Source organism: Eulemur rufifrons, chromosome 8 (genome assembly GCF_041146395.1).
Source record: "Eulemur rufifrons isolate Redbay chromosome 8, OSU_ERuf_1, whole genome shotgun sequence".
Classification (NCBI taxonomy): Eukaryota; Metazoa; Chordata; class Mammalia; order Primates; family Lemuridae; genus Eulemur; species Eulemur rufifrons.
In genome coordinates, this window is record NC_090990.1 from 50551317 (window position 1) to 50569888 (window position 18572).

Below are 18572 nucleotides of genomic sequence, written 5' to 3' on the forward strand. Positions count from 1 at the left end.
AGGCTCAGGGTCAAATCTTATTCTCTTTGTTCCCAAGTCAAATAATTTAAAAATAAAAATTAAGGGGAAATCTGCAGGGGAATTTATTATCTTCTTATAGAACTTGTTAACAAAACATATAATCGTAGAATTTTAAAGCTAGAGATCAACCAAGTCTCCTTCTTATTTTTCAGACCTCAGTTTCGATAGTCTCTCTTTAGAGAGACCTTCCTTAATGACCCTAACTTAGCAGCTTGTTGATTTTACAACTTACTATCACAATTTATGACTTTTGGTTTTGGTTGTAGAACTTGGTTTTTACTTATCTATTTCATTAGACCGTAAAGTTATTGGACACATGAATTGCATCTACTGTGTTCACTACTGTAGTCCCAGTATTTAACTAGGCACATAGTAGGCATTTGCATAAATATTTTTTGATCAATTTCATGACGTTCAGAAATTTAATCTAATTTGTCCAGAACCAAATATTGGTTAGTGGCAAATCCATTAGAATCCAGGAATCCTGTCTCCTGTTATGCTGCAGTGGGCTACACGTGGGTGTTTGCCATACCTAATTCCAGTTTTTCTAATTGTTAGGTTGGATGAGAAACCCCATTTGGTTTACAGTGACTCCTCAAAGTACCTTCAAAGGTGAAAGCTTGCTCCTGAGTCTTCTCCTACATTTAAAGCCAAATAACAAAGAACAAAATTGTCAGTTCTTGTGGGCAGAAATGTGAAGCACAATTTTGTTTGTTTGTTTTGTTTTTGGTTCGGTTTGGCACTATCTGGCTTATCGTTCTCTCAGAAAGTCTGCATCCTATGGACAAGAATCTAAGCCCTTCAGAAATGGGCAATGGTTATTCTTCTGGGAGCCTATTCGTGAGCACATATTGCATCTGTAACTCAGCCAGTCTCCATATCTGTTGTGTCTGGAGAATAGCAGCCTAATTATTCTGCCATCGTTCGATTATGATTTTTGTTCCTAGCATGTTGCAGACACTCCTCTCCTCAGCCACATATTTAATTAATTCATATGTGTTACCAGATTGATCTCAACTGTGAAAATCTGAGCAAAATGCATACATACTTGGTGCAGTTTTCCTTATGTCAGGCAATCTGTGGTCACTCGTGGCTTTTAGTTAACATACAAAGAATTCTAAAGTCTCTTAATTTGAGACAATTGGCTAAATGAAGGAGGCATGAATGGATAGAATTACCAACAGCTGGACCTCTCCAAATAGGCTTTTTTTGTGGCATGACTTTTAAGGCCATTTTGCGTTATGGTTTTCATTTGGCATGCTTCATCTATCTTTCTGGCAATTCTGGTTTACACTCCTTAGACTGGTGAATAATCTAAATGTCAACCAGCGAGTCTGAACCTCTGTGAGTAACTCGTGTGTCACATAATCTGTATGACATAGCACCGCATCACACCTGCAGCAGCATACTGTGGGAATTTCATGGTTAATTATGGAAGCTGCTGTCAACAATTAGAAGAAAGGAGATTAGGTGCCAAAGAACCAACCAAAACCTCCACCCAAAAGCTAATCCAAAGTGAGGAAAGTACCATGAGTTCAGATTCTTTTACAATTCAGAGATAAAATCTAGCTTCAAGCACAAACTCTGTGGACTAAGGAGCAGCAACTAGGTCTCAGATACTTTGCCAACCACTTTACATATATTATTCTTAATCTTCCCATTTTTAAAGATGGAAAAACATAGTCTCTAAGAGACTCAATGACTTGCCCAGCTTCTCAGCTAAGTTACAGTACAGGTTTTTATTTCCGGTTGAATGCTCAGATGTTCCTGTGTCATGCTATGATGATGTTGGATTTGCTGTTAGGGTCTCCTTTGTGCTGTTAGAGCCCACTGGTAAGGCAAGCCTGCAACCAGCATCCTTTCTTCTTCATGTGTGAGCTATGCAGCCAACTCTGAAACTGCTCTATAAGCCTTCCATGAACCCAACGAACCTAAACATCTTGGGGTACATTGTTCAAAGCATCTATCCATCTCTTCTAAATTATGGTAGCTAACATTGGAAAATACTACATAAAAAGCAAGTATAACTATCTTTTTTTAATAGTATAAAACTACGTTAGTCCACCGTTTTCATCCTTTATAGTTTAAAAATATGTTCAAACTTCCAACCTATGGCAGATTGTTCTCAACTTGCATGTTTATAGTCCAGCATGGAGATTATCAAAACACCAAAACAGATTGCACATACGCTTTCAGGGAGGAAAAGAATAGGTCACGTAGCCCAGGATTTTCTTTCTTTTATTTGATAGGCTCCAAAATTGATCTTGAAAATAGGCTGTCCTGGCCCTGAAAAGCTGCTGATCCAGAAGCAGTGATTCCCAAGGCAGGTTTTGTAGCATCCCATGGACTTTCATCTCACGGTCTCAAGAGATATGTGAGAGTCACTAGCTGAAATCAATGCAATTAATATTAAACACAATATATGCCACGTGGTGCTTTTAAGTGGGTGGAGTAGTAATGTCAAAAACAAGTTATGGTTAGTGGCAAGAGCCACTTTAAAAAAAAAAAAAAACACAAGTTATGGTGGATTTTTGTGGCTGCAAAAATATTGGAAAATTTAAAAATTTTTAGTCTATAACCCAAGAGGTGTTACAGACTGAAAATGGAAATCAGTTCTTTAAGAGAATCAAGACCAATACTTATGGGTTGTGAAAAGAAAGTAGAACATTTGGGTGGTGGTTTCCCTGTTCTGTGTAATTTCAAGTCAAACATGAAGGTCCTAAAACATAGGTCTTGTTTCCCACTGGTCAGGAGAGGACACTGTACTAGATAGTCTGTGGGTCCCATCCATGGTAAGATTTCTAATTTTTAAAAACATCTCAAGTTGTGGAGCTTCTGGCTGCGAAATGTTTCAAACGAAACCTTAGTCGTTTACTTTGAAATCACATTAATATCCTGTGGCCTTAGAATTGTCTCTAGAAGCTTGAGGTTAAATATTAGGGATTATGCCCGCACAGAAAAAGTTGTAGAAGGCTTAAATGAAAAAACCAAAGAGTGACTGAATAATATTCCTTGGTTCTTTGACTTTTCTCAGGTACCTCAATGATTTTTGTCATCTGTTGTAAAGGGCTTCTGCTATATTTAATTGTGAAGCCAGCACCCCAAATCTGCCAAAGTTCCCTTTTTTGTCTCTATTAACAGAGAAATTAAAAGGGATGACCCAAGTACATAAAATGAAATTGTGAGGCTCCAGGAATTGTTGCAGGTCTGCTAGTGTTTCTCTCCAGAAGGAAAGGCTTCTGTCAAAAATAACAAATTTGAAAATTTTAAATTATCTACAAATATATAGTATCCCTAACACATTAGGATACATATACAGCTTTGAAATCCTATTTCTTTAAGGGATATTTGGACATGCAAATATCTGGACCACACTTATAGTAAAAAAACAAATTGTTTATCTGAAATTCAAAGTTAACTTGAGTGCCCTGAATTTTTATTTGCCAAATCTAGAAGCCCTACATATGTGAAAACATATATATAGTTTATAATATTATATATATATATATATTTTAAAAATGCATAGTGAATATACCGGTCTTCAGATATAAATAGTTACAGTGTATTTTTTCTATTTAATTGTGTTACTACAGCAACTTTCAGAGTTAAGAGAATGTTGGGCCATGAGAAATTTCTAAAAGCACTTTTATGGAAATTATTTTGGGTCTAGGAAAGGTCAATTTTTTAGTGTTCCAATAATGTGTGTCATCGCTGCTTTTGAAAAGTTATCAGAAATTCTAAGAAAAATGGACAATAGCAAAGGAGATAGATAGGTAGGAAGAAATGCCTAATGATTATGAGAGCTGTTCAAGCCCCAGTCACAAGTTGTACAGCAGTTATACTTGAATTCTTTTGATCTTTTGATCTTTGTCAACTCTCTGTAGTAGGGCACTAATAGTTTGTCCCTACTTTGCCTTTTAATATGTCACTTGAGCGGATACTTGTCCTCTAACCAGAAAGTAGAATTGATTCTATTTTTGCTTCATTATAATTTTTGATGCAGAATTATGGTAGATCTATCCATGCTTGTTTTTCATGAGATACTTATTCATCATGGATTACTACATCACTGGGAAAGTAAGAAGATAATCACTCAATTCTAATATGTGTAGAAGAATTTCTTTCTGATTTGGCACACGGACAGTGAGAATGACCTCACTGTGTTCCCTGGTGTTCCAGGGGTTTGCTCTAGGTACAGCAGAACTTGTTTGGTAAGGTGGCCCATCATGGAACTTTAGCCTCTGGTTAAGTAGATGCTAATGGACAATGGCATGTTCATTACTCCTTATTTTACCCTATTACTAACCCACTTGATTCAACTTCACTTGCCTCTCAAGTAAGACCATTAAAAAAGCTGGACATCAAGTTTCAAATGAATGATAGTTTATAGGGAAAGATAGAAGGAAGGGAGGAGATGCACATTATTAAATACTCTGAAACGTTAAGAATTGTGAAAATTGTGAGTTTCATAAGGGGTTTTAGACAAAGTACACTATATCCCCATTCTAGTTTTCCTTTTTTTATTTTAAAGTGAGATTTGCTTTACTTCTTTGAGTCTTTGTTTCTTCCCCTACAAAATAGAGGTATAGAAGAGGCAATTTCTTAAAGTCAAGAGGGATCTTAGAAATTAGTCATTTTACAACTAAAGAAAGAAACTGAGCCCCAAGAAGTTAATTTGTTTTACCCAAGATTACACATTTGGTTAGTACCTGAGCTAAGACAGAGACGGTCTCTGTTTACTTCTTTTCTTACTAAACTGCTGCAGTTTCAACTTCTTCCTACCACTATTAGCATTCTCTGACTTCGGGAGGGATTTTCAGCCCCTTCGCTTTCCTGATGCCTGGGAATTCTTATTAAGCTATGACTAACAAAGTATAAAATATGAGTCAAAAGTTAGTCCCTAATAAAGTCATTGTGACTTTAATGACTTTGGCAGTTGTTTCATACTGTGAAAACAGGAAGATCCTACACAATAAGGCGCCTGTCTCACAGCTGGGCTCCTGCGTAGACGGCCACCCACAAGAGTAACTCTGGGGCTGTCTTCCTCTCTTTGACACCTTTTTATCCTCTGTCCTTAGAGTTGTATCCTACTGCCTGCTTCATCTAATCTTCCATAGGCTGATCCCTTAGAATTCACTCCTAAGTGATTTCCAGTTCATCCCAACAAGCCTAATTCGTCTTAAAAGTAGCTCTTTCATGTGCCAGATACTAGCTTCTTGGATTGTTTCTTCGAAACATAGAATAGGCCTGGCGCGGTGGCTCACGCCTGTAATCCTAGCACTCTGGGAGGCCGAGGCGGGTGGATTGCTCAAGGTCAGGAGTTCGAGACCAGCCTGAGCGAGACCCCGTCTCTACTAAAAATAGAAAGACATTATATGGACAACTAAAAATCTATATAGAAAAAATTAGCCGGGCATAGTGGCGCATGCCTGTAGTCCCAGCTACTCGGGAGGCTGAGGCAGTAGGATCCCTTAAGCCGAGGAGTCTGAGGTTGCTGTGAGCTAAGCTGACGCCACGGCACTCACTCTAGCCTGGGCAACAAAGTGAGACTCTGTCTCAACAAAAAAAAAAAAAAAAAAAAAAGAAACATAGAATCACCGAATTTAGATTTGAGAAGACTTGGAGATCATTCCAGTTCACGCCTCCTGTGTGATTGGTTTAACTAAGACTGTATTTAGCCTGTGGATCTTTGCACAAAACTCACACTAGTCCTCTGATGAGAAATACAGAAAAATGATGAAGTATTCCATCACTTCAGAAGAAACTGGCTTTGAAGAAAGTAATCTCTGTTTGTAGCTTTGAAACTAAAGAAAAAAAAAATAAATAAAAGCTATCAGACAAAATGTTCCTATCAAGTGGAATTGAATTTCAGGTTTTGCTAGTTATCCTATATTTTTAAATGACTTCTCACTATGAAAGGAACGTATTTTTAAAACATCACAGATGATTTTATAGAGAAGGTATATTCTAGGCAAATAATATTAAATCATTTTATGTAGAAAATAATACCTTCTTACCTTTTCAAAAAATAGCTGCAATTTCTAGCACTGTTTGCGTATCTAATGTTGGGCATAAGCTGAATAAGGTATTGGAGGAATTTGTGTTACTAAGGGTTGCTTCACAAACTTTGCTTGTCTGTGTTGAAAAGGGGCTTTGGCCATTTCCTCTGGGGACATTATTTCTAGGTAGGCTCTAACAGGGTTTTCTTTGAAGGCAGATTCTTACAGAAAAATAGTATCTGTGTACATGAGACACATTTATCTTTGAAATAGTGTGCTCCTGTTTGTGGAGTTCTCTACTGCATTTGATAAAGTAAATAATATCCATTCCTTTGCAATCTTGTGACTCCTTAGGACATAGTTTCACACAGGAGCTATTTTACCTTCATATCTGGCCTAAACACCTAACTCGATAAATAAACAGGGAGATTCCAAAAGTTTTAGACTGTGAAACTCTGAGGGATGATAAATGCTTCTCTTCCTTTGTTGGTGACTTCTTCTTATTTCCATTTTGAGTTGTTTTTCTCAGTAGTATAGAAGGAGTTTTGTTTTCTGGGAATATTGGTTGCTGGTAAATAATACGTCCAAGCTGTAGGAGGCTGCTACAAAATTTATCATAGAATTATGAAAGATTAGGGCTGAGAAGCCAAGATCCCAAAACCATGCGTCATTCTCATTTTATACATGTGGGGTGATGACTTCACAGGACTGTTAGTGAAATCTGAGAACGAAAGTCCAGATCCATCTGCTACATCATAGCTGCCTCTGGTGAGCCAGAAACAGCTCTTTTATGGGAGCCCAGCTAAGCCTCACTCCTCATCTGTCTCCTCAGCCTTAATGTCAAACATAATTCATATCTATTCCACTCCTTGGTGTGTCTCGTCACACAAGCCAGCATAATCATACTAACTGGAATTGACGTTACTGGAATGTGAAAGATATCCCCTGTCTGGTCCTTGAAGGCCATGTCTGCCTTCCTTAGTTTTGCACAGAGCACACATAAATGGGCCCTTCATAAGTGCTTTTTGATGAGAGCAATGATTGCCTTAGTCAGTGTGGTTGGGCCCTCCCTTACAGAGGAGGAAAACCAATGGTTGTTGCTAAGCAACATTTAAAGCACTAGGTTGGTTTCTGACACTGAGTGACCTCCATTTGCGTACTTCATCATGTTGTGTGTTTTATGGTTGCCTTAAGATGACTGTGTTTTGGTGGCATTGCCATGCCTTTAGCAAAAAGCTCATAAAAGAACTAGTTCAGGCATGAGAAGGAAGGACGTGATATCCATCTGTTAAAGACTTACATGAGTACACTGACCCCTTCTGTAAGTATGCAGGAAAGATGAGGAGTTTGGTTTATTTTCAGCCCTGTAGCTGAGAGCAACCTCCCTGATCCCATGTCAGGACTGACTGACAATGTATCTCAACAGTGTCCGGTTGCAACGGGAGGCTATAGAAAGAAAATACAGAGAAACAATCTTTCCTCCTCTAGCTTTTTATGATTCAATTTTTACCTGCTTTTATCTTCTAAGCTGAGGCACCAATATGGCTAATAAAGAACTGCCTCCATTCTCATCAGACTGTCAACTGTTGTGGTTAACCAATGTGCCCTAATATATCTGACTAGTACTACTAGAATGAAAGCTGATTAAAAGCATGAAAAGAAAAAAAAAAAATCATAAAAAAAGCATGTTTGTTTCACTGCTATATCTTCACTGCTTTGCCTGGCCATTTTAGGTATCCAAAAAATATTTGTCAAATACATGATAAAATGGCATTATTGAATGACTACAAGCCTGATTGACTTCAAAATATTCCCAAGTATTTCAGAGAGACCAAAGGAACCAAAATGACATGATTTTTTGAATGTTAGATTTGGCTAAATCTAGTGTAGAGAAAATTATGAAAGAAATCATCTGCCTTTAAGGTTTTTACAAGATATTTTAATAGCAGTTCTAATAAAGTTTGCTTCTCTGCCAAAATTCAGCTGATAGATCAGAGCATATAAACCTGTCTCCTCTAGCTTCTAAGTTTTCAGTGTAGGTGCCTGTCTTTTGAGGACTGAAAATGAGAAGCCATTTTGACTGAGCAGTTGTGCCTTTAAAAATAAATAACTTGGGATTTGTGTGATTCACCTGGAGTTCAAATTGCACAGAGTTCAACAAGTAAAATACGCTACTAGCTGAGATGATTAATTCAGAGATCCCTGGTTACTATTATTAACATATCGTATAATGAGAGACACACACACATACACAAACAGGGTTACCCAGAAAGAGGGTGACTGAACGTCTTTGAGGACAGTGCATCATACAGGGAGCCAACAGGCAGCAATAGTGACTTGCATCAACTTCCCCTCAAAGGCCAGGTCTCCCGGGCATAATCAATGGCATGACCCAGGGCTTGGATGCTTGAAGTGAAGCTATTGGGTGTGGGATGCTCATCTGAAAGAGGAATGCCTCATAAGAAAGAGAGCCAATTGCAAGTTGAGGCTGTTGCTATGGTGCTTTGTTATTCTCTCAACTTCAACTTCCTATAAATGAACTCCTGGGAGTCCAGGGGTAGAGTAAGAAGAGGGGAGGGAGAAGGAGGAGAGTGGGATGGGCCTGGGTAGGGAATCCCTCCCATTGCAGTAGGGCTCTAGTCTTAGACTTTCCTCTTCCCTGTGCTCTAATGCTGACAAGGAGAAGGAGAGAGAGAGACAAAGAGAGAGAAAGAGAGAGAGAAACCTACAGGAAAGGAATGGCTTTCTCAACATGCCCTAGGTTGCTAAAATAAAGTAAAATTAATTTAACTCCTCAATATTTCTAACATGAATTGGAAGATGTAACACTAAAATACCAAACAAACATAGTCACTCATAACTCCAAATAATTCACCATTCATTCAGCAAACAATGTCTTATATTTCCTAACACATTCCAGATCCCAGATCGAAAGGTTAAATGAGTTTAATCCATTTGTCGAATACAATCTAATATGCATATTAATGAGCTGACGGGAGTGTAGAAAATTGCAGGCTGTATATGAAGTGCTTTTCAAATGAAATAAATTAATTCCTTTCGCATTCATTTTATTGTGAAAAAAGAGCTAAATGCATTAGAACACCTTTGTGGACAAATGCCTCCAAAAAGCTAGTAAAAAAAAAAAAATCTTATATACTGGAAGTCTAGGCTGAAAACAGCCCCAATTATAATCTTTTTTTTTTTTTTCAGTTTTTGTTTAAATGTTCAGAAAGTAAATTAATCAAATGCACCATCGTTTTGAAGCAATTAGAGTGGCGGCGGAGGCTGCCTCTGCAGAGCGCTGGTCTGCAGTGGAGAGAGAGGGTTAAGGAATACCTAGTTGAAATGGGGGAGGGTACTGACTTCAGATTTACTTAAATATTCATGGGGCTTCCTCCATTTTAATCTTCTCCTTTTTAAAAGATGGCTGTGTTTCCCAGTCTGGCAACTCCGCAGGAAAGAAGAATTGCTCCTTCCTTGCAGAGTTCAGCTGAGTAGGACTAATGTAGAGTGGAAACCCCTTCGGCCACCAGGACTATTCATAATTCATAAGTGCTTCAAGCCAGCCAGCTGAATGCATTTGGACAGCCTCTTGCTCCTTCGTGCAATTCCTGATTTCATTACTCTCTTCTGCCAGGAAATAGGCAGGGAGCATAGGCTTCTTGCAAGAATGGTGTGCGAAGATGGGCTTTGTTTGGATTAGGGAATGTCATAGATTTTGGAGGTTTTGTCTTTTCTAAATTTTGATTATTTTACCACTGGATCTGCAGGGCTTTCCTGATCCTTTCGGGATTGCTCTCTCAGAACTGTGAATTCTTTCAAAGGGATTTGTGGATTGTGGCAAGGAGAGCATTCCAAAATGCCTGAGGCAAACTATTTGTTATCTGTATCTTGGGGTTACATCAAGGTGGGTTAATTTGATTGTATTATGTGTCTTTGATAGAATGTGAAACATTTACATCTGTGTTTTTTCTGTGAAGTGGAAGACATCTGCAATGATTTAATATGTGTGTTCCTTTAACCCACTGGGACTTCTTATTGTAAAATAAGGGCATGTTATATTACATTGTATTTAAATATACTGTACTGTATTTTAATCCTGTTCTTTTTATTCAACTCTATTTTTTAAAAGGTGCTTTTTATTTTTCTTTCATTTTATCTTAAACTTTTCACATATAATCTCTCAACAGAATGGGTTATTAACTCAAATTATATTTTAGAGTTAATTTCAGACAAATGTGTTTTTAAAAGTAGTTATATTTTTAAGTGAAATTATCTTGACCTCTATTAAAATTCCTTTTTCCTGTGTTTGCATCTTCAAAAGAAATCAGATGTTAATTCTAAGGAATCTTAGGAAAATCTTTTTTCCCAAGGTGACGTTGGATTAATTTCAAATTAAGGGGACATTATGTTTTGTAGAAACAGTATCATTTATCTAATGGTATCTACTCATCCCATCTCTTGGTTCCTAGACAGTAAAGTTGGAAATATTTAAGAGAATAATTTACTCATTTTTAGGTGGTTAATGCATTTTTGTTCTTCTTAAACAGTTCAAAAGAATGCTGAACCGGGAGCTGACACACCTCTCGGAGATGAGCCGATCAGGGAACCAAGTGTCTGAATACATTTCAAATACTTTCTTAGGTAAGATATTAACTGGGAAAAACCTGTCTCATAACTGGGGATTTTCAGCATTAATTTCTATAACCCGTCAAGGACATCCCCATATACATTTGGAGTGGGGTTAAGTCACAGAAAAAATCCATTTAAAATAATAACTAAGGGCAGTCTTCAAGGGGAAAAAAAAATAAGCAGGGAGATGATATAAAAAAAAGTGAATGAGAATACCCATCAAAGACAGAAGGTTATTATGGGCTAATTGTTTCTGTAGGTCCCTCAGGCCACCCCTTGTCTACCTGTCAGCTTCTATCTCTGCCAAGACCTCCAAAGTAATGGAGAAGGTCCAATCACCCAAACCCTAGAGACAGCTCCATTGGCTCTGCTGACATAGTATGCTTTAAATTCTTCCAACAACTAGGCTTTGAGCAAAAGGTTTCCTCTAAGGTGTTTTATAAGGGATATGGTTGAGAAATAATTCTATAGTGATTTGGTCCATGAGAATAAGCTTTGGGAATAATTTGATTATTGCTTTGCTAAGTTATTTCTTAAAAATAAATGGATGGTGACAGGGAACATTTTCATATCATTGAAAGATTTCCTCTTCTGCAAGTAGCATCATCTTCCTGATCTGATCCTTTATTTATTATTCCCTGTGTTACATTGCCAGTATTTAACACATGACACTGACTGAAAGGTTTGCATAAATGGTCCTCAGCTATTGTCATGCATCTTGTTTGATTATTAGGATTTCTAATCTCAGACTTAAAGACAATTCTACTGTATAATGAACTTATCTGGACTATTTTGATTTAATAAGGCCTACAGAATCTGCAGATTTGTACTTCAGAGTGAATGGGTAGCATCTATATTTTGATTCCATTTACTTTCAATTGCTGCTGAATTATCCCTAGTTATAAAACCCCATTTTCCAAAGAAATGACCCATTCTTACAGCTGAACATCACACCCTCCCTTCTTTTTGGCACGGCCACATATTGTTAAATCAATGAGCATTTGCCTTGATGCCTTCTGGTTTTATTTTTAAAAATCAATCCTATTTCTCTAACACCAAAGCGGTTCCTGTTATCAGCAGATCAATCAGCTTTCTCTTTGAGCAGCCTAGGACAAAACTCACTGCATTAACTCTGCAGCCAGTGGTCACTGGGCGTGATTAACAAGTGCCTTTCCAACTGTATGTAGGTGTTTGCAGCACTCGGTTTCCTCCAGCTGCAGTTGCAGCAACCTTTGTCAGAGAACAAAGGAGAAGAATTTTTCATACATCCTAGCTCTCAGAGGTGGCTAGAATCTAACTGTACAGGAAACATTACATTCTGATCCTTTTCTTCTACCTTCCTCCCCCTTTATCTCTTTGAAGTTGGGGATCTTCTGCTGACATTTTAGATATACCCCGTTTTGTGTAACAGCCAATCATTTTTCATAAGCTGGGAGCTGTTTTAGGGACATTTACAGGTTAATAACTATCAAAGAAGAAAATGAAATCACTAAGTGCAAGGCTACATTTTTGTTTTTAGAAACATTGTATTTTAAAATACCAGGGCTTATACGACTTCTCACTACTGGCCTTAAAGCTACATGAAGCCTCTGAGCTCTTAATCATCGAAGACTGGACTAAGCAGTCCTCTTCATTTGTAGTCTCTTTCAATATCTTCTTATCAAGGAAAATGAGAATATCTTAGTCTACTAATTAATCTTTTTTTATCATCATAGGCTACCAAGACAGAAAGCTGATAAGATGATAAAGATGAGCTCTAAGTCTCAACAACTTATATCTCAAGAATGGGCAAATGTCAACTCTTTCTGGAATATTCTATTTGCCATTTAGGCAGATCTCTTGAGAAAAAACCAATCGTTTGGCTTCCCATTATTCCAAAAATGGGATACTAAATTATCAAGAACAAGTTGTTGAAGAAGGTTATCAGAATCTCAAACGTCACAGACTCTTAGGCTTAGGAGGGTGGGGAGTGTGAGTGTGTGGGTGGGGTGATGTGTTTGAGTGTATGTGGTAAACCCCATCAAACAGAGTAGACAGACAGATTAGAATTTTAAATGCTCTTGGGAAAATATAGGGAGAAAAAAATATATAAACAAAAGATGCCTCAGTTGCCTCACCTGGAAAATGGGAGCACTGGTATAGATCACATCCCAAATCTCTTCCAACTCTAGTATATGACTCTGATATGTACCAGATTTATCAGTTCTGCTAAGCCATACCTGGCCACCTGGTTTCTCTGTGATGAAATCTAGGTTTGTAATTTGACAATCTTAAGAAACAAATGAATAAGCAACCAAAGCTTGTTTCCAGACTGCAAATGCAGGCCATGGAATTCTTAGTCCTATCTTGTGAGCATAGTGAGTGTTCTTGGAGGACCGTGAGGCCTTCTTCATAAACTGTCAGATCTACAAGGGACCTTAATGGCCTTATTATCCAATTCCCTTGTTTTACAGGAGAAAACATGGAAGCCTAGAGGGATGAAGTAACTTGACCAAGTCACTGGGCTAATTTGTTCCTGAGCCAAGACTAGGACTCAGCTCTGTTGACTTCTAGACCTAAATACCCTGTCACTCCTTTAACTAGGAAAGAAGGCTGTTAGGAACTCAGAACAAATACAAAAAATCACATTTAAGGGCATTTATGTAATAGGTATATTATTTTAGAAACAAGTCTTTAGAAATCAGGATTGTTGGACCTAAAAATAAAATATGTTTATTAACAGTTTCCAGTAATACAATAGGCTCTTGGAAGAACATGACAACCATCTCAGTGAACACAAAATGAGAAGACCTTAGCAATTTAAGTTAAACCTAATGAGCACTATCTCGGAAAGAGCCACTGAACGTTAGAATGTGTCATCCATGGAGGAGGGAAATCCCTTAATCGAGAGATCTGTGAACTTGTGTTCATCCCATCTAAAAAGATAGCGTCCTGGTGGGCAGAAAGAAAAGTGGGCAGTAGACCATTTACCAGTCCAGATACTTGCTGATACTGTCATATAATGGGTTCCAGGTTACTGATACAAGGGGAAATAGAAGTATCTGGCTTCAGGGGAAATAAAGCAGGACCTAGGTGGAGGGTGCATAAATAAAACAAGATTTGCAGATGTTATATTTATAGTTTAGTTAATATTTTCACAGACCCCCCTACTTACCATCTCAAAAGCTAGAGCTTAGAATTTTCAAGATTCAAAGAAAAGAGCTTAGGAATTTTGCATGACTGAATGTATGATCTTGTGAGAAAAGCACTTCAAATTATGCCATTAACATAGCTTGGATGAGACCATTTTTTGTATCCGTTTTTTGCTTGTCTTAAACTGGCCAACTGTTTCCTCATTGTATTCTGACCGTTCTGTAAATGTAAATTCACTGAGTGTTTATCATGATTTGTTGAGTCTGTGTTTCAGGTTATTTCCACACTGAGCTGGCTAAGCATTTAACAGAGGAAATTCAGAATAGGGAAACCTATCAGTTGTTCCAATGCCTGCATAGGGAAACACCCATTAATGTCAAATTGACACTCTTTGTGAATAATGGTCTTTCTTCTTTAGTGCAGTGTTCCAGACACAGTAGTGGTTCAGCTCAATTACTCACTGTTGCAGGGAATCTTTAATTAAACCAAGGTGAAAAGCTGCTAGGCCCACTAGAAATGGTTATATGTGCAGTGAAGAAAGGTAGTCTGGAAAGGCAGGGGCCACTGTGGCCTTTCATTTTAGCAAAAAAGTAGTAATTATTAGGAATGAAGTGACAGGGAGAAAGGTAATTTCAAAAATAATATAATATACAGTTTTTATGCCTGAGATTGCACGGCAGGAAAGAGGTTTTTAACAGGAACCTCAAGGCCTGGGTTCTATGCTATTAAATCACTGTGTCTGGAACAAAGTAATTGCAAAATAAATATCTGTTAAATAAATTGCCCTTTGAGCTCGGGCAAGTTGCTGACTTCATGTGAAAAATGAGAGTGTGGGATTGTTACTGGTTCCCAAACCTGGCTCTGATCATCCAAGTCACTCGGGAGTCTTTTAAAAAATACTGATTCAGTAGGGCTGGGTGGGGCTCATAAATCTGTATTTTTCAAAAGTTTCCTGGGTGCTTCTGATCCTGGACTAGGTTGGAAACCCCTAAACTAATTGAGATGACCACTAAAATTCCTCCCCGAGCAAAAGTCATAGGCTTGTGATTCTAGGAGCTTGTGGGTACCTATAGTTGATGCTGGATGCTAGAGATCAAGATTCCCTTGGTCCGGCCCTGCAGACAGGTGGCGAGGTGTACATGATGCTTGCACTGTCTCGCTGTGCTTGCTTTGTTTGATGGAGTGTCCACAGGGGCCTGTGAGAGGGCAAAGGTCTCGGGGGGAACATGTGACTGTGTTATCATCTGCAAGAGTCTGAAAGCAAATAGTCTAGATCGCAGCATGCCATCTGGGAGCATGTCATTTTCAAATGGAGAAGTTGCCTTTCTACTAATTTTCACTGTAACAAGCAGAGATAAATGTAAGGCACTTTTGAAAGCTGCATTAACTCTTTCAGCCACAGGGTGTCATTTAGCTCAGTGAAGTAGTGGTTAAGCAATTTGATATATGATTGCCTTGGTGCTCTCACAGGCAATCCCTGTGGCCTGAAAGAGTTAATGCATTTCTCAGAAGTACTCAGGATACGTCCCCCTGCGAAGTGAAATAGAATATTTGATTGCTGATATTTTAATAGCATAACATAAAGGGAAGAGCTTCTACAAGCAGGTAGACACTTTTTTTTCACTAATCCTGGCTCTTATTATATTTTTTTAAAATAGTAAATGAAATATAAATATTTAATAATCATAAATATGTTAATAAGTGTAATGCCTATTACACATGAGAGGCCTTGTTATTATTTATTCGTAGAATTAATAGCTAGAAGGCATGAAATAAAACTGAAATTATGGTCTTCCTCTAAACCTTACATGGTAATAAGGCAAGACTTTAAAGTAATTATTTGAAAATCATGAATCACTTATTCTTCTAATATATGTACTCCTCATTTAAATTGAACCTTGCTAAAGTCATATGGATTTTTAAAATTGAAAATAAAATGAATAGACCACGAAGCCTATTTTTATTAGCTTGGGTTTGACTGATGAGCTTTTTTATTATGCAAACATAGAAGTTACTCACTTTAATAAGAAAAAGCACATATAAATATTGATGCCCCACCTTGAAAATATGTAAGTGTAATTCTCCTAAATTATACTGGAAACAGAAGATGTGGGCTTGAGCCCTATCTACCACTTCTTGGACAATTTCCTTCCCTTCTCTGGACCTCAGTTTGCTTAGCAATAACATGGAGCAACAAATCATCCTATTTCTCTGCATACTTCACAGGATTGTCCTGGAGGTCCAGTGGGATAATGCTATGGGAGTCCTTTATAAGGTTCAAAGCCATTGTAGATGGTTAGAGTTGTTTTAAATATTGCAGTAGATTCTCTTTGTCACAGAAGTGCTGAAAAACACATTCCTTTGTCTGTTGCAGACAAGCAGAATGATGTGGAGATCCCATCTCCCACCCAGAAAGACAGGGAGAAAAAGAAGAAGCAGCAGCTCATGACCCAGATAAGCGGAGTGAAAAAGCTGATGCATAGTTCAAGCTTAAACAACACAAGCATCTCACGCTTTGGAGTCAACACAGAAAATGAAGATCACCTGGCCAAGGTGTGTATGAGCTGGGTTTGTGTGAATGTAGCTCACTGCTTTACAATAGACAGATGTCTATATACCTTTTAGAAAATAGTGGGGATCATTAAATTTTATGATAAGGAAGCTAATATAGCCTCTTTTTCCCTTGCTGGGGCACCTGATTGAAGATCCTTTTTTCATACCATACCAAAGAACCATTTTTTGGGGGGCGGGGCGGGCACTGAGTTGGGTTTGTTAACGGACAGTATCTCATGAATAGAGAATCCTTCTGAAAGGACACTGGAAAAATTCAAGGGAATGCCAGTAGGCAGGTCTAAATTTATCCCAGAGGACATTTGGGGGACTGTATGCCAAGGACCAATGGGAAAGTCTGCACTGATTGTCAGGACTGGAGAAGAAATAAAGAGAAATTGACAGCACTGACTTTTAAGCCCAAACTCCAGTAATGGAGGAAGACATAGAAAGAATTTATACTTCCTCTAGGAGGCTGCACAAAGTGACTGCTGAGGTCCTTTCAGCCTTGTGAGAATATGAAATGAGTTTACTGTGGGCAGTAAAGCTTCTGAAAGGCCTCACTGAATGCTGGCAGTGAGGCTTTCTGAAAGCTGTCATTAGAGTAAGGTTGATTAAATATTAGGCCAAGTCTCTGGGGAAGAGTCTGGATCTCTTACTCTGAGCAGTTGTTAGGAATGGAATAAATTACTCCTTAAATCAGATAATCTTGGAATAATCCCACAACACGAGCCTGAATGATGTTTTTTCCAGGTCCATCTGTGGCCCAGGAGCCTAAGATACTGGCATTCGTCACGACCTTTTACGTTAAATTGGGTTGACTTATGCACATTCTGGCAGCTGCATCTTTCTGACCTGGCCCTCGGTGATAATAACCAAAGAGCAGAGGAGTTTCCCTGAGACCGTTTTCTAGCAATTACTAATGGGCCAGTGGGCAGCAAGGGGAGAGGCAGGGAAATGGGGCTAGAGTGATCTCTATTCACATGAAGCTACCTTTGAAAGCAACATTTGTTGAAGACTGATATGTGGCAGCTATAGGTCAAAAACTGAATTTATAAATAATACACATTCTCCTTTTTCTGAAAAAAAAAAAACACAAAAAACACAGCTCTCACAAAGAGCCCACCCAACCTACTAGGCCATTTCATTTTCAGATTTTCATGCAACTAGAGCACTCTTAAATAGGCACTCTAAAGACCCAAGCAGCCAGAATCCAAAACATAAATTAAAAGAATGAGGCATGCTAACAAAACTGTCCTTATTCCTAAATTCCTCTAATTTTTGATTACAGGAGCTAGAAGACCTGAACAAATGGGGCCTTAACATCTTCAATGTGGCGGGATATTCACACAATCGGCCCCTGACATGCATCATGTATGCTATATTCCAGGTGAGTAAACAGCAGTGATTGTTTTCTTTCCAATTGGATGGCTCTTGGTGATTTTTTTTTATTTTCCATCCCGTTTCACTTTTCTGATTTAACCTGCCTCCATTTTTGGACATCCACTTACTTATGTTCTAATCAATTTTACCACATAGGAAAGAGACCTCCTGAAGACATTCAAAATCTCATCTGATACCTTTGTAACCTACATGATGACGTTAGAAGACCATTACCATTCTGACGTGGCCTATCATAACAGCCTCCATGCTGCTGACGTGGCCCAGTCAACCCACGTGCTTCTTTCTACACCAGCATTAGATGTGAGTGGCTATGGTCTGTTTTGCATACCTGCCCATCCTCTTTTAAAAGTACCATAAATATGCAATATATTTACAAAAACTGTACTTGGGTGCATGCTTCAACTGATTCTTTATTATGTATAGCATCCATCTATTGGGTTATTTAAAAAAATGGATGACATTTCTACTTGCTTTGCTTTCTAATATCAGAGTAACCTTCCCTTTATATCTCTTACAATTGAAAATTATGTAATTATCAAGCAATTAACAGGATCATCAGGGCAGGGATCATGCCTGTATTCAATGTATCCCTAGTAAAGAATACAATATATCTCAAAGTATCTTGTTCAGTATCTGATATATTGTATACCCTCAATATGCATGTATTGATCTGAACTACTCAACACCACCCCAGGCACTGTGGGGGATATCACAGAAATAGAATATAAAATGCTGTATATAGTTCCTATTAGGAATAAGTATCCATAGGCATATTCTCCTAAGAATTCATCAGACTGATTCTATGGGTTGAGGGAAAAGTAACTGAAAATCTAG

The 18572-nt window shown here is 38.1% G+C and overlaps 1 protein-coding gene across 5 annotated transcripts in view; it reads left to right on the plus strand.

Moving 5' to 3' along the window:
- Positions 1–18572, plus strand: part of PDE4B (phosphodiesterase 4B) — a 502155-nt gene that overhangs the window by 474740 nt on the left and 8843 nt on the right. For 4 of the 5 annotated variants that reach the window (XM_069480104.1, XM_069480107.1, XM_069480105.1 and 1 more), the window contains 4 exons: positions 10571–10664; positions 16159–16337; positions 17626–17724; positions 17874–18038. In XM_069480104.1, coding sequence (XP_069336205.1) covers positions 10571–10664; positions 16159–16337; positions 17626–17724; positions 17874–18038 — 537 coding nt within the window. Of the gene's footprint in view, positions 1–9568; positions 9928–10570; positions 10665–16158; positions 16338–17625; positions 17725–17873; positions 18039–18572 lie in introns of those variants that run through there. The other variant, XM_069480108.1, reaches the window with a different exon arrangement.